This window comes from Pollachius pollachius, assembly GCF_949987615.1.
Source record: "Pollachius pollachius genome assembly, chromosome: 2".
Lineage (NCBI taxonomy): Eukaryota > Metazoa > Chordata > Actinopteri > Gadiformes > Gadidae > Pollachius > Pollachius pollachius.
The window spans coordinates 15,807,577-15,824,566 of record NC_136935.1 but is presented as its reverse complement, the minus strand read 5'-3'; the positions used below and the strand labels follow the sequence as shown (position 1 = coordinate 15,824,566).

General features: G+C 43.8%; 1 protein-coding gene across 1 annotated transcript; it reads left to right on the top strand.

Moving 5' to 3' along the window:
- The first annotated feature begins 1,618 nt into the window (after nucleotides 1-1,618).
- Nucleotides 1,619-8,668, top strand: ogfrl1 (opioid growth factor receptor-like 1). Its single transcript, XM_079730067.1, has 7 exons — nucleotides 1,619-1,961; nucleotides 2,734-2,820; nucleotides 3,165-3,243; nucleotides 3,689-3,767; nucleotides 4,220-4,286; nucleotides 4,544-4,689; nucleotides 5,135-8,668. Exons 1-7 carry the CDS (start codon nucleotides 1,770-1,772, stop codon nucleotides 5,721-5,723), a joined length of 1,239 nt encoding a protein of 412 aa, XP_079586193.1. The 5' UTR covers nucleotides 1,619-1,769; the 3' UTR covers nucleotides 5,724-8,668.
- The last annotated feature ends 8,322 nt before the right edge of the window (nucleotides 8,669-16,990 follow it).

Below are 16,990 nucleotides of genomic sequence, written 5' to 3'. Positions count from 1 at the left end.
TCAAAAATAAAAGACTAGCTGCGTTCCAGATGAGGTAAAAATAGGGGGATATAGCATACATATCTTGGAGGGTATAGACTAAGGGAGACTAATGGACAATAAAGAATATAAATATGAAATATCTATGCATGAAGTTGAGGTGTGCCGGTGAATATGTACATAACATGTAGATGACCAGAAGACGTGTAGGGGTTTTAATGTGATCAATAGGATCAATACGATTGGGGTTGCATGGGCAGTATGTTTAAAAAAAGTAATCATTACAGACGATAATAAACAGAAAACAACATGTTGAATGCGGGGTCATTGTCAACGCATCGACGGAGCACCGGACCTCATGCTGCGTGCTGAGTCCAACCTGTGTGGAAGATTCCTTTAGGTCCCGAAACCAGGCCCCTCCACCCCCCGGTGTGTAGGGGCCTGGGTGTAGGGGTGTAGGGGCCGGATTAGTGGGCCCCCTTACCTTGGGGACTGGAAGGGGTTCGGTCCTGAGGGAACAACACAGGTCTTGTAACAATATTGTGGATCAAGACAGCCTTCTGCATCTGGGACTTCAGGGTGGATCAAAATTCATGCATGTAATATTGATTCATCTTGCCAGTGGTTGCACCAGCGTTTCCACACACACACACACACACACACACACACACACACACACACACACACACACACACACACACACACAAACACACAAACAAACTGACACAAACACACACACACACACACACACATACACACACACACACACACACTCACACACATACCATCTAGCATTCTAGTCTGTTAATCTTTCATTATTATTGAATGTACTTTTCATGTACTTTTCAATTTTAACTAATCATTTACTGCCCAACGTGTTCGTGATCATTATTGCAACAGAAAGTCCGTTAAGGAAGTTTTGGTGAGACCCCTGTTATTCAGGGGTTTGCCCGAGATAGTGCCTCTTTAAATCACTTATCAAGAGAACCTAACTCCTGCAAAACACAGGGGAACAAAGAAGGTCCGCTTCTAAGTACTAAATCCTATGCTGAGAACATGATGATGGGCATAGACGTTGAGCTTTGTGAGATGCAACGGGCAAGTTGAAACTATATCGTGTAGCCTAATCGACAACTTCCTTGAATCGAACTAGACACTTGTCCGTTGCAGTCCAAGAAAATATGAGACTGCCTCCTGCGTTGTAGTTCCGCTTCCCCAAATTGACAATTGGCGTTGCAACCACTTGGCCCAGCCCACATATTCTTCTAGGCTTCCTTTGTTGCTTCCGCGTCTGTGTGTGTGTGTGTGTGTATGTATGAGTGCGTGCGTGTTAGTGTGTGCGTGTGTGCGCGCTTGGGTGTTTGTTGTTGCAAGTGAGCGTGTTTGTGTGACATTGATGATATCCAGTCCGGGCGGAGATTACTGGTAACCTCTTTCTGTCCCGCTGGTAGGCCTACCACGTGACCGCTCGGGTCCTGATGCTGCTGTCACCAGGGGTTATGTGCAAGAAGCTCATTGGGGCCACGTGCAAGTCGCGTAAACGGGCGCGTGGCCGCCGTGGTTGAACCCCCCCACCCTCCCCTTTTCTCTGGCAGTGAAAAGCCCCGCTTCGCTAGGGCAGGCCGAGGTAGAAGCTCGCCGCTCGGCTGTGAAACACGGAAACTCGTGCGGCAGATTAAAACGATGTAGGCTCCAGCGAGGACGGAGGAGAGGAGGACACACACACAACCCGAGCGGGACGTTGAGACTATCGAATTGTGGCGTTGCGTAGTTTTAGAGATTTCTTTTAAATGGGAAATCTGATGGGCAGTTGGCGTTACAAGGAGCCGAGCACAGTGGAGGAATGCGACTCGACGTGGGGGTCGGACTCGGAGAGCGAAGACCTGCCGGTGGAGGCTGCAGAAGGCAGCGGCATCTCCGAGTCTGTCGGTCCGGCCGAGATGGGTCGATGCTCGGTCGACCCCGGCGACATGTCCCTGCAGGTAGGCTACACCGAGGATTATTGCACAACGGATTCAGCACGTCGTCGTTCACTTATTAGAAAGCAGCGTGTGGCAGACGGCTGAGCGTGATCGCTGACTGACTCATGATCAGCAGACCCAGCTGAGAGTGAACTGCGTGTGTTTATAGACGCGCTGTAACCGGCCTATTGCAACCCCACAATGTCACCACATACTGAATGGTAGTTGGTTTTTACTGTGAATGGTGGCGGTTGTTATAACTAAGCTTATAACAACCTTCTCCAAATACAAATCAGGAAATCTTCCAAGAAGATGGAGTACATGCTTGCCTATTATAAGACAGTGTCAGCAAAGTAAATAGAGAACCGTTAGGGGTGGTGGTGGGAGTGGGGGTGGGGAAGGGGGGGGGGGGGGGGGGGGGGGTCGTAGGCCAAGGTCTACTGCCTAGGATAGAAGTGTATAGCTAATATGAAACCTTTATTTAAGTTTCAAAATTCAGTAACAAAAAATGGATGAATCGTCACATCTTTCTTGCTGGGCAGTGAAGTATAATGTCCTCCTTTTTATCGTTTTTGTGGTCAAACATTTTGGCTGAAATGGCTGACCCACAGTGCGGCGCAAGCGCTTTACAAACCCCGATTTAAGCTCCAGCATGGCTCAGCTTTTCAGCTCAGCCTTTCAGGGATCAGGACCCGCACTTCTTGAGGTCAAAATGATCATTCTTTCTTTGTTGCTTTCTCTGTTTCTTCCTTCGTTCTCTCTCTCTCTCTCTCTCCTCCCCCCCCCCCCCCAGCTGTCTGAATCTCCACAGTCCGCCCCGAAAATGAAGAGGAGCTTCTACGCTGCCAGAGATCTGTACAAGTACCGACACAGCTACCCGGTACACACAAACACACAAACACACATACAGACACGTACACAGACACACACACACGCACACACACACACACACACACACACACACACACACACACACACAAACACAAACACAGAAAAACACGAATACACGCACAGACACACACGCATACAGACAAACACATAAACACACACGCACACTCACATGCATACGGACGCACCCACAAACACACATACATACGCATACACATACACTTGCACATACACATACAAACACAAACACACACACACACACACACACACACTAGACACATGCACACACACACGTTTATAGACACAACGTATGATTTCTACCGTCCTCCTGTTTAGAACTACAAAGAGTCCAGGCAGCCGAGTGAATTTCGCAACCTGCGCTTTTACCTGAACAAGATCCCTCTGGTTCCAGATGGTGAGTACCCCACACCCACACAGACACACACACAGACACACACACACACACACACACACACATACACAAAGAGAAGTGGGCCCAAATCATATGTTTCACTAGTATTGTTCTTTTTTGGGGATTTGGCTGTTTTGATTGGCTGAAAGATCATGTTTGAATAGGAGAAGCCAGCGGACTAAGAATGAATCCAGTGTTTAAAAACACACACACACACGAACGCATGCACGCACGCCCGCGCACACACACACACACACACACACACACACACACACACACACACACACGCACAAAGACACAGACACACACAAACACACACACAGACACATACGCACACACTCTCACAGTTTGAACAATTCACCTTTGCAAACCCACAGAAGACAGAATAACACACACACACACACACGTACACATCAAGTAGTACAAACTCCTTTGTGTGATCTGACAGGCATCTACATAGAGGAGATTCTCACAAAGTGGAGAGGAGACTACGATAAACTGGAGCACAACCACAATTACATCCAGTGGTGAGTCACATCTCTCCCTCTCTTTCTTTCTTCTTTTCTGTCTTTCTTTCTTTCCTTATTTCTTTATTTCTGTGTGTTTTTGTGTGCGGGAGAGAGATACAGAGAGAAACATTGTTGGTTTCCCACTGTCTGTGTGTGTGTGTGTGTGCGGGCCTTATTTGACAACATATGGTTATGTGGTTGGTGGTCTAACACAGCATGGTGCAGTTGCTCAGTCATCGACCTTGAAGCTCTGCTCTCACACTCAGATCTGTGTGTGTTAGAGCGTTACTTCACTAACCCAACTCCTATTATTCTTTGAAAGTCACAATATTATATGTTTACTAGTTATGTACTGCCGACTCACCCATCTCTCCAGGCTGAATGTTCACAATCTTCATGTTGTTTGTGTGAATCTTTATGTGTGTGTGTGTGTGTGTGTGTGTGTGTGTTTGTGTGTGTGTGTGTGTCAGGCTTTTCCCGTTAAGGGAACAAGGGCTTAACTTCTACGCACAAGAACTGACTCAGGACGAGATCAAAGTAAGACCAACAAACGCACACATACACACATACAACCACACACACACACACACACACACACACACACACACACACACACACACACACACACACACACACACACACACACACACACACACACATACAAACCTACGGACAACCCTACATTTTGACAAGCATCTACATGCAGGGCTGTATAGAGGTCTTAGAGGATATATAATTCATAGTGCTTCATGCTTCATTGCTGTATTCCTGACACTCCTGACACCCCCCTCCAGGAATTCCAAACTACTCGAGAAGCCAAGCGGCGTTTCTTAGCGGCCTACGCGCTGATGCTGGAATTCTACGGCGTGCGGTTACTGGATAAGAGCGGCAGCGTGGCCCGCGGTCCCAACTGGCAGGACCGTTTCCAGCACCTCAACGAGTAAGGAGCCTGACACGCATGAGGGCACTCACATGCATGCTCACGCACACGCACAGTCACAAGCACACACGCAAGCGTACGCAGCACACGAGCCCATTCACTCCCTCACTATGAATATCTAAAGAACATGGGCGCAATCATGTGTGCGTGAGAGGGTGTGTCAACTTTATGTGGAGTAATGTGCTATCTCTGCACTGTGTGGGCCTTTTAAGCAGTCTCCAGTGCTTTCAAAAAGGGCTATATATATAGCGCCGATTTGTATCATTTTGAAGATGGTGATCATTTGTGTGGTTTGTCACTGCATCGGTGCCCTTTAGCAAGGTCTATTTTTTCAAACCATTCGCAACAACCTCCCCTAATTCTCTGATGGGCTAGCCTGCTCATGGAGGCTCCTGCATTGACCTCCGTGTGCCTACCCCTGCCCGCTCCTCTCCTCGCTCTGCAGGTCGCAGCACAACTATCTCCGCATCACGCGCATCCTCAAGTCCCTGGGCGAGCTGGGCTACGAGGCCCTCAAGGGCCCGCTGGTGCGGCTGATGCTGGAGGAGTCGCTGCTCCACGCCACCCTGCCCAGCATGCAACACAGCGCGCTGGAATACTACGTCTACACAATCCGCCTGCCGGCCACGCGCCGACAGCTCCTCCGCTTCGCCCGGCAGCACTACCGGCCCGCCCACGCCTTCCTGTGGGGGCCGCAGCCCAAGAGGCATGGGGGGGCAGCAGGGGGCGGAGGAGGAGGGGGCGGAGACGACGACCACGACGATGACGGGGACGGAGGCGCCGGGAGCAGCGGGATTCGGGCGCCCGCCCCGACGCCGGAGCACCGCAGAGGGGCCGGGGACGCGGGCGCCGACTGTATGCCGCCGTTTTCCCGCCCTCCCAGCCTGCTGGCCGGTCTCGAGGGCGTGGGGGAGGAGGGGAAGGGCTGGGACCACGGTGGTGGTGGAGGTGGTGGTGGTGGTGGTCCGGCTGGAATGGAGTCAGGGCGTCGGTGTGTTGAAACGAGGGGCTGTAGGGAGGGGGCCGAGGCGTGACACTCTCCCCACCCCCCTGCCACTAGCCTGTCTTGTTTCCGCATTGAAAGGTGTGTGTGTGTGTTTGTGTGTTGGTAGTGGGAGTGAAGAGAGAGATATGGAGAGAGATAGAGATATTATGAGAGGGATAGAGAGCTATAGAGAGAGAAAGGAGTGAGAGAGAGATAGAAAGGGAAAGAGAGAGAGAAAGAGCGAGAGAATGATCATCTGAGCCAAACAACAATTATCTTTGCCCCAGTAAATGTCCTCTTCCCCCACAAATACCTTCTAGTGGTGCTCTTGATCTTGATAGATCCAGAAGTATAGTCTCTCTGGGAGAGGGAATACCATCCCACTTGGGACGGGGAGACAAATTGCCTTCTTTTTTCGTCCTTTATATTTATTTGGGGGCGGGGGGCGGAGGTATCATTCAGGTCCAGATCGGAGGCAGAACCTCTGAAATGAATGCCAAGATGCTTGTTGGTGGTTCACTGCACCGGGGAAACCACAAGCTGTTTTAGAGAAATGCGGTGGGTGGGGGAGTAGGAAGGCTAAACAATATCCTTAAATGCAGGCACTAACATTTGTTTAATTATGTGAAGGATGCAATAGACAATAGACGCATCGTTTATCTTATTTTCAACTTTTCGGTTTGTTTTATCAAAGCAATATCTGTGAAAGATAGTGAATACCGTTTGACTTAAAGTCTGTATGTTGTGTAGCGAGGCCTAGATGCTGGTAGCAGACACAATCCCCTGGTGATCTCCACTGTATCCTCTCAGCGCTGCTGTGTTTTTCAGCTGTAGTGTCAAGAGGAGCTTGGTACTTGCTCAGCGGTGCGTGTGGTATCAGGTGAACCCGGTCCTTTCATGTGAACTGCACACCAAGCAGTTTGCTCAGGTTGGATGGTACTGTATTAACTGTGTCGCACCTTTTGACAATCTCTTTGTCTTCCTGCTCAAAGCGCTGTGTCCGATTTTCTTTCTCCTATTTTTACCTAGGATTCAAACTCTCCCGCATAGCGATGTCGCTGGTTTCATATGCAATGTGTGGAAAATATTATCTTTATGTTTTTCAAAATATTCAATTCATTATTTTCTTTGTCAGAGCACATATTTGTCCTTTAAAAAGTGGAGATTAAGATAATTTGAAAGGGAAAAGTAATGTCAGTGATGTAATTAATGTCTTAACCCTTTGTGGCCAATATCCTAACATGTGATGACATGATCAACAGTGCCACGAATTTAAATGAGGTCTATCTTTCTGGGACCTGTAAGCATAAACAAACATGTATCCTTTTTCTCAATTGGCTCTTAATTTCTCAATTAAAGTGTAATTCCAGCGAAAATTTAAACCAGGGTCTTTTTCGGCATGAAGACACATAAAATAAGCCAAACCTCGGCAGTAGCATGACTAAGGTCCCTCCACCTAAAAACAAGCGTCAACAAATTAGTTGGAGTACCGGGAGTTTAGAAAAAAAAGAGGGTTGTGCCTTACCGGTAGGTCCATGTGTCCAGGAAGTCGAGGGTTAGTTTTTTGGCAGATTATTATATTATTTACGGTAGCCGGTGTTCGACTTGTGTGGACTTCCTGGAAACATGGACCTACAGGTAAGGCACAGACCTGGAAAACAGTCTTTTGTGTAGGGACCCTAGTCATGCTACTACAGAGGTTTGGTGCTATTTGGAGCAATATTAGTGGTTAAAAAATGTATGGCATTCGGGGCAAGCTCTATAATTGATTATCAACGAAAAAAAGTGTTACACTTTAAGAAGTGGCTAATTAATCATTAATCTACCGATGCCTAACCTCTTAAACTTTTTTTGGCTTTGATTGTACATACATGCATGTATGCCCACCACTGGGGTTGTATGTATGCATATACATACATACATTACCATATATATCCTAGTATATACACACATACACAAACACAATATATATGCTGTGTTTTTTAGAATCCAACAACAAAAGACCAGAGCAGGATGTTCCATGTACTCCTGGTAACAGTAGCCTTCAGTTAACATCTTTTCCTACCAGGACGTGTGAATGGCTTGGTTTTTACTGTACATTTGTATCATAAAATGCACAGCCAGAACTGTTTCAGCTGTATTGCAGCCTTACAACTCAGTAGTTTGGGCTGCGTTCCTAGCTAGTGACAAAAGTGTGCTTTAAAGGATTTGTGTTTGTGATTTTTTTTTACATGTTAGTTTTGTTTTTTCCTGGTTCCAATTGCTGTACTTGAAAATGAAAATACAAGCCATGCAAGGTGCAAGACACAAGGGTTGTCCATGCTGTTAAAAAGGGAGAGTTTGACCCTCAGTCTCCTTGAATGGGCACTGTCGCTAACATAATTGTAAAGTGATCTTTTCAGGTATATGATGTGCAACATGAGCTCTGTTGTATGATGTATTGTTGTAATATAGTGATTGTGGGTATGGGTTAGAGTATGTATATGAAGTGCCTCTTTTGTATTTTTTAACCGTTTATTTGTATGCGGAATAAGAAAAACAATAACATCAACAACAACACGTGTGTATGTGTGTGCGTGCGTGCCTGTGTGTGTGTGTGTGTATGTCTGTGTGTGTGTGTGTGTTTGTGTGTGTGTGTGTGTGTGTGTTCAGATGAAAGACGTATATATTTACAACTTTGAGTAACCAATTAGAACATACTAATTGGGCAACAAAATGTGAACTCAATGCAATCCGTTTTACGTGGAATATGTATTGGAATTTGTATTATTTTTAAAGATTGTTTAGATAAAGAGCATTATGCACATGTCTATTAGATACATGCATATTGTAAATTCCACTGTTTGGCTGGTCATTTACACTCGTTCTCGGATTCTGGCGAAAATGATGATAGTATGCTAAATTATGATAATTCTTAATAAAATAAATGTAACAAAACCGGGTGCAAAACGACATTTTACAATGAGAACACAATTTCAGTATTATGCAACTGTAACTAAAGTAACTAAATAAAAAACAAGGTTTGTCAAACCACACTTTTGTCTCGATCAGTGAGGATCTGTTCTTCGATGTGAATACATGCTGGATAGTGTGTGTGTGTGTGTGTGTGTGTGTGTGTGTGTGTGTGTGTGTGTGTGTGTGTGTGTGTGTGTGTGTGTGTGTGTGTGTGTGTGTGTGTGTGTGTGTGTGTGTGGCGGGGGTGCTGTCATTGTGTATCAAAATAAAAGTATTATCCCTGCTTTTATGATGAGTTTAGCAGAAGGGATTGGCGGGGGGAGAGATGAGGAGAATGTGGAAGAAGGCGGCGGGGGGGGGGGGGGGGGCAGATTATTCCTTGCACGTTTTCTTCATAACACTTAGCATTTGCAAGCACTAAATTTTCTTTTCCCCGACACACACACACAAACATGCCCACACACAAAAAAGTGCAGTGAATATATTTGTTATTTGGGTAGCTTTGTAGAATTATGGGTGGTATGTAAGTGCAACAACATACCTTAAATTTTGCATGCACACACACACACACACACACACACACACACACACACACACACACACACACACACACACACACACACACACACACACAGGAAACCAAGGGCTGATGGTTTTCATAGCTGCCAGCTGGCATAGTGAAGGGTATTTACACCAGCAACAACTCAAGTCTTTGGTCTGTTTACAGAGGTATGATGTTGTAAAATTAAACTCTAAAGAAAACCACAACAAACCATTGTACACTCTCTCTGATTCATGACAGTTTTATTAAACATTATGTATTTATTGTGACTCCACCTGCCTCTCCCTTCTCTCTCTCTTTCTCTCTCTCACACACACACACGCAAATGCACACACACACTGTAATGGACCGAACGCATAATTTCCACAAAAAGGAAATAAATATAAAAACTGGTAGTGAGAAATCAATTACAAAAACAATGCAGAGGTCAAAATAACGTGAAGATGAATAAATGAGGCACATGACCTCTGATAACAGAAACATCAGGGAGTCTATCAACCAAAGGTTAAACTAAGTGGCACAGGAGGGGAGGTATTTAAGTGTAGTTATACAAAAGTTCTAATTACTTGTGTTATATTTTGTCTTATATGTATTTATTCTATTCACAATAACTATCAAAGACACAGTTCTTTAACATAAAAAGTAATTCCATTTCCCCTCCAAGTAAAAGGAAATGTATTCTACCAATCAGGCCAATCAAACACAAAATGAATCTAAACACAAACGGGTTACTGAGTTTGTTAATTTTTTATGTGTTCATGTATTTATGTATCTATGTATGCATGTATGTTCAAATTAAAAAGAGGAAAAACACATGTTTTGCTTGAACACCAAACCTTCACAGACAACTTTAAGCACTAACCTATAATCAGTTGGATGGAGGATTGAAGAGTGAGCAGTGAGTGTTTATTGAGTGGCAAAAGTAACTTCACAAAATAGTATTTTATTGCGGAATGGGTTTGAGCCAGATCCCTTGGAAGGCTTTGCAATAGAGGATAGAAAAATGAGCGATGATGAAACATTTGCAGGAGACTGTGTTTGCCTTGGTAGAAAACGATTTGGCTTTGGCTTTTTATCGTTATCGTAAATTAACACAAATTCTAATAATATCGAGAAAATGGAATAATGGTCTTTGCTGTTTTGGCAAGCACATTTTCCCATCACTCTTTCTTATCCAGTCCTGTGTTCGGCTTCACAATGCTGTCTTTTCATCCAGGCACTGGAAGACGTGACACTAAAAATAGCGGATGTTTTTGCATACAAGTCTAAAATATCTATAAGTCCGAACTTTGATATAAGAGCAGTGGAGATAGCGTAAATTATAGATGGTTTTCCTTGAATAACTATCCATTGTAAATCGTTGTAGGCCATAGATGCAGCGTCCACACAAAGTGGTTGATGCAACCCATTCTCTTAAATAGTCCCTTTCAAGTCTTCCAGTTGAAATTATGTGAAAACCATAGTTACTGGAGAGATCCTGTTTTCATTTCCATCCACAATCGTTCATTGTGTTCAACTCTGCCTTTTTCTGGTACAGGAATGATGTTTTTCAACAATTTTTCCCCACTATATGGTCCGCTCACAGGAGGGAAAGATGACATTTGAATTTGTTTACATTCATTCATATGTGTATCAGTGATGATATTCTGCACAAGTATGTTGCTATCTGTGCTGGCATTGCCTCTGTTTACCTCTCGTGTCTCCCTGCAGCGTATTCTGCCGAAAGGGTTGACGCTGACCATGGACTCTTAAAGGCCAACATGCCACAGAGCAGCCTGAAACACAGCCAAGAGGATAAAACTCATCAGAAACCTCTCGTTCTCAATGTGGACCAGCCACACAGTGGAACGAGTCTTTGACGTGGAGCAGCTCTGAATGTGGTTTAATTAAATCGTCCATATCGCGAACTCAGCTACGTGGTTAACAAAACTGCATATGAAATGGCTTAGGAAACCTTTCATATTGTTGATGAGGTGAACCAGATCGTAATTGACAGCTGAACTCAGCAGGACGTGATACATACCTGCCCCTGTGGAAGTGAACACTGAAATCAGTTTGATGAAACGACAGTATATTCAATCATATGTTTTTATCTTCAACTCCCTTTAATGACCGTATCTTCAGAAGGAAGGAGGTCAATAAATAGAGGTTCAGAGGACAGGGGCAGGACATGTTCTGCCGTTGTGGTTCTGATGGAGGTCTCGCTGGGGCTGGTGGACGTACTCTGGAAGCTCATGAACTGCCTGGTGATTAGCAGCAGTACCTGAATGCAACATGAATTATGACATTAGTGTCTTGGACGGTGTAACGTAGTATGGTTTCATCCAGTTGCTCACATGTACCAAAAGATCCAAGTCTACTGGCGTAGCAGGCCTAAGGCCTTGCTTCCAGTAGTGGAGCTCTAACCCTGAGGCTGCACCATATCCCAGGGTTATACTCTGCCTACAGACTGGGTTGCCAGGTTGGGGTTTCAAGTGAGTGGCAATGATTGCATTCTGAAGGAAAATAACTGCTTTTCAGTTTCAGAATTCTAGATCTGAATGCTATTTAGACCGTGTACAAGGTGAAGGCTGTATAGGACACAGACACACACACAAGTTAAGAAATCCGAAACTTTTCTGATGATCACAAATTTTTCGGACCGCAATTTTCAGGATATGTTGTAAGTATCACTTGGTCATCATGTCCACGCCTTGAATAAAGCATACATTGACAGTGTCAAATAGTGACACACAGACTTTGGTTTCTCAATGAATGACAATCTTACTATCAACAAATCCAAAGGGCCTGGATATCTTCAAGTACTGATTTAAAACGATGCTGATTTGGCTGCACAATAAAAATATAGCATTAAGAAAAATAAACAAGATTGCATGATAAATTATTTTTGGTGAGAGCTTTGGAGTTTATTTTACCCATTATTGAATCACTTTGGTGTGCACTCTATTATAACATTTTCTTTATTTAAGTCGGCATCTTTCTATATTGGAGTAGTCCACAGACAAACAGTTGACAACTGGATTTACGATGGAATATTCTGTTACTAACACAATAATGGTAGCCCTCACATAGTACAGATGGCCAAATGAATGGTTGAGGGGGTAAGGGTCATAAATTAAAAACCAAATATAGCCTCAGATTGCATCATGTTTATTATGCTGCATTTATCAACAGAGTCTGAGGAAAGGCGAAGTGAGTCTGGAGGGCAAGTGTCCTGATGGTGAGGGGACTTCTGCTTTGTGTGTGTGCGTGTGTGTGTGTGTGTGTGTGTGTGTGTGTGTGTGTGTGTGTGTGTGTATGTGTTGTCTGTTGACAGTTAACTGCAGTCTACATGTAGAGCACATTTTTATATGAAGAGCTATACCTTTGAATGATGAATGTCCTTTTTTATTTTCATTGGATTAGTAACCAATGAAAGTAAATGAAGTAAAGTAATGTACCATAACCAAGGTCATCCATCACATACAACTTGATGCACACCAGATGTTGTCATACGGACATTTTAAATAGGGATAACTGTGAATTAGGTTTAGGGGGAGGTAGACTTTTATATGCAAACACAGGGAGTTTGCATATATGTGCTTTGTTACTTGATTCATACTGACGGAATGAGAGGGGATACCACAATGTGTACTGAGCCAAACGGTTTTGTGTGTGCGTGCATGTGTGGGTATGTGTATGTATATGTATATGTCTTGGTGTATGTGAATGTGTGTGTGTGTGTGTGTGTGTTTGTGGGAGGCTATATGTGCAATTGAGGAGATCATTTACCTTGCTTATTTATTTGCATCAAACTGAAAGAGACAGAATAAAGAGACACCCTCCCTGTATCCCATATATTCACCTCACTTCATCTGCTATGGAAATGTGTAGGCCTGTGTGTGTGCATGGCCACACAATAAGATAAAGGTCAGGCACACTTGATGCGCACGGATGCATAAACCTTTGGCTCATCAGTAACATTGTGGATTGTGAATCAGAGGATACACTGCCCTTATGTAGCTGTGTTCATATCAAAATGTATTTGTTTATGCATAACATGAATCAGTTTGATTCAAATTCAAACAACATATGGAAAATATTACCCGGGTTGGATTTGCATAAAGACTAACAATTGTTATATGTAAAATATATATGGATCATAAATATGTAAAAACGTTTTAAAGGCTAGCTTTGGAAGTGTGAGTTTACAAACTGGGAAACGGTGATATCATTTTTCTTTATTTATTGCACGCACCATTGTGTAGGGTTTCTGTCAACACATATCCTCACAGAGGCCAACGCACACTGTCTGTGGTGTGTGTGTGTGTGTGTGTGTGTGTGTGTGTGTGTGTGTGTGTGTGTGTGTGTGTGTGTGTGTGTGTGCGCGTGTGTTTGCATGCCTGTACCGAGCAGTAGTTTTGGCTTTGATGGTTTTCACCAGACCACAGCTTGGGCTGTGCACCCACCGTGTGATCCGGCACGATGCCTCTCCCTGGTTCTCAGTAGGCAGGGGTTGGGTATTTCCAGGCGTATTTAACTCCGGCAGACTATAATAGTCTAAACAATACGCCTAACCACAACTAAACATTTTTAGTTTTTGTTTAGTTGTACTGCTAAAGCTTAATTCTGGATATTTGCGTAGTTACTATGTGTGTACTTTTCGGCCCTCTAATTAATTGAAAATTGACTGGGTACAGCGATAGTTTTAAACTGTGTATACATTATGCATGGCCACTGACTTCATGGCAGTAGCCTAAAGTGTCCCATAGGGCTGGTTTTTTCTAAATGGACGAGAAGAGCCACGTGTTCATCTCAGCCGAAACTAATCTCCTCAATAAGTTTCTGCCTGAGTTTCGGCCTTGTGGCCGATACTAAATAGGAGGAAATACAACTTCTTCTTTCTGATGTCTGACTTGATATTGGTCTCGACTTAACCCGAAAACAGCCGTTTATTAGGCGACAGGGAGGGGGCGCCAAAGATTCGAGATTCGAAATGCAATTGGTATATGGTAAACGTTTACCTTTAAACATTCTGTTTAAATACATCGAAGGTCAAATCAGAGGTTGCAATCCAGACAGATCTAGAAAGGCTCCGATGTTGAATAGTGTAGCCATCTTGATCAAAGAATACTTACTGATAAAGAAGGTGAATCAAATATGAGACATGGGTGAAGTTCATTGCTGATGTTTATTTATTTCTGCATCTTGTTGTATACATTGGTAAAACATTCGGAATGTTTTTATACTTTACCATCACCATCAGCATTAAGTTGTTGGAGGCATTCACACAACATAAAGCAATCTTTAAATCACACATTTACAGTCATCTTAAAACAAAAAATGTATTGGCTGTTTAGCCATAGCAATCGTTCAAATAAAATCAGGTCAATGGCTTACAGAATTGTATTTATGCTTGAATACAATCTTACTTGCTCATTTTTAAACAAATAATCTTCCTATGGCCAATAATGAACATAATAATTCCTGATTCAGGTCAAAGGGTATTAGTAGGCCTAGGCTTCATATCACCAACATCATTAATAGCTTCTCATATTTCCTCATGCTATAAATTGAGTATACATGACATCTAGTGGTTAAAAGGAGAATTCCCCACTAGAGATACCATGAGCAGCAGCTGTGGTTTATCCAATATGTAGGGTCTGTCAGTTCATCACGAGACATTTTGAATGTGAATAATAATAGCTGGCTGAAACGTTCAGGAATTTGTCCTCCTAGTCACCGTGCTTTAAATAGCGACATCCTACTCACATCCTTGTCGCTGACGTACATCTGGGTGGGATGTCAAGGAATGGCTGCTATAGGCAGACAGGCTGTCTCTATCAAACACACACATGCACACACACACACACACACTCACACGCATGCACACACGCACACACACACACACACAAATGCGATGACCGTTCAACAACTTCCGAAACCAGAATTTCTGAAAATCCATATCCTCTCAGCATAATTTAGCATGAGGAGAACATTATTACCTCCATATTGCAACGACCAATTACATTGATTTTATTCCCGACCTCCAAGAAGTCCCATGAGGTTATGGTAAAGTATCACAGGAACACACACAATAATTTGGTCATATCAGACATTCCTTGCTAATCCAGAGAGATAGCTGGGGTAAAAATGTTTTTATGAAATGTAACTTGATCATCCATAGTGTTTTTATGCATTGGTGTTTCTGTGTGTGTGTGTGGTTGTGTGTGCATCATGTGGGCTACATTCAGTGTGTGTGTGTGTGTGTGTGTGTGTGTGTGTGTGTGTGTTTGAGTGCATGTGTGGATTGTTGTATCCAAAAGTGTGTGCATGTGCCCCCAGCCCACTGGGACATCCAAGGTATAGGTCGCTAGGTCGAGCAGGCTAGCCAATGGGAGACCAGCCACTCCCAATTTCCTGTTCATACAGAACATTGAAAGTGCTGACAATGAATGCCTGGATCCATTATGATTGAATAATGGATGAAACCTTCCCTAAGTCAAGCCTGAATTGTTTTAAATCCTTGATTTAAAGCCAACTCCATACAACAGAATAATTAATTTGACATTACATACTTCAATGTCTTGTCGTAAAGAGTATTTAATTCAGAAGGTGAAAACAGCGTGTATAAAAGTTCTTTCTTTTATTGGAGTCAGAGAACGCTTGGTCTTAAATACTTGATGTCAACATGGGCCCATTCCAAATGTTCCATTAACTTTGAAATGGGTCAAACCATTCCTAGAACACACTTCATACATCCTACAACACCATTGCCTTGATTTAAATTATTCTTTGCGGTATTAAGTGTCCTGGGTTCTATGTAGCCTCCACTATAGTTTGACTGGGCTTAGCATTGTGTATTATCACACTACACAGAATATACAGTATATTAGAATAATACGATGATAAAACCTTAACAGCAAGTCAGTACATGAGTGAACTGAACTAAACGAAAGCTAAACACTTGTGGCTTTAGACGGTGTGTGTCCGGTAATACTAACACATCTAAAAACTCCACCCCCACCATCACCCGTTACCCAGATCTGGCCATGTTGTTCCGAGCCGGGGAGCGCAAACAGTCCCACTCCCGGCCACATGAGGGCAGACGCCGAAAGTGTAGGATGTTTACACTACCCGGAACTCGGATATCCGTGGGCATACCTTGGGGCACACCATGGGTGTCTAGCATGGGTGATATGAGGCAACAGGAAATTGGCAGTCTTCTTAACGGATCTACGTGGATGATATGCAATTACAAATGTGCTATTTGGCACGTTTGCGCCGACAACAAGAATATACCTGTGCCCGTCTTCGGGACCCTGTTCTGGGAAGCATATATTAACCTATATTCCTTATACCCCCTGGTCAGCGACAGGAAAATCCCACTATAGTGCTGCGAGCGTTTCCCTGTTGAACCCTTAAACCCGACCGCTTTGGATATGCTGTGTGTGTGTGTGTGTGTGTGTGCCTAGTGTCTCTGGGACGGCTGTGTGTATACAGAGGGTGTGGTGGTTGATATTATAAGAATGGCTTCGTCCTTCCTTCCTTATACTTCCTTCCTTCCTGGCCTGTGCTCTTGTGTCTGTGTACTACACCTATTTGGCTCCAGGGTCGCCCTCCACCCCTCCCCAGCTGTGGCGTGGTGAAAATACCTCCATGACTCGGGAGATCTGACGGAGATGTTCCTGCTATTTCCTGCTCCTCTTTCTCAGTGTGCTTGTCTCTTTAAAATGAAATTGAGAATTGTTATTTTTTTTCAATTTTCGCCATTCAAGGTTGGTCTCATGTTATGAGGTCGCTACCCTCTACAGGTCGTC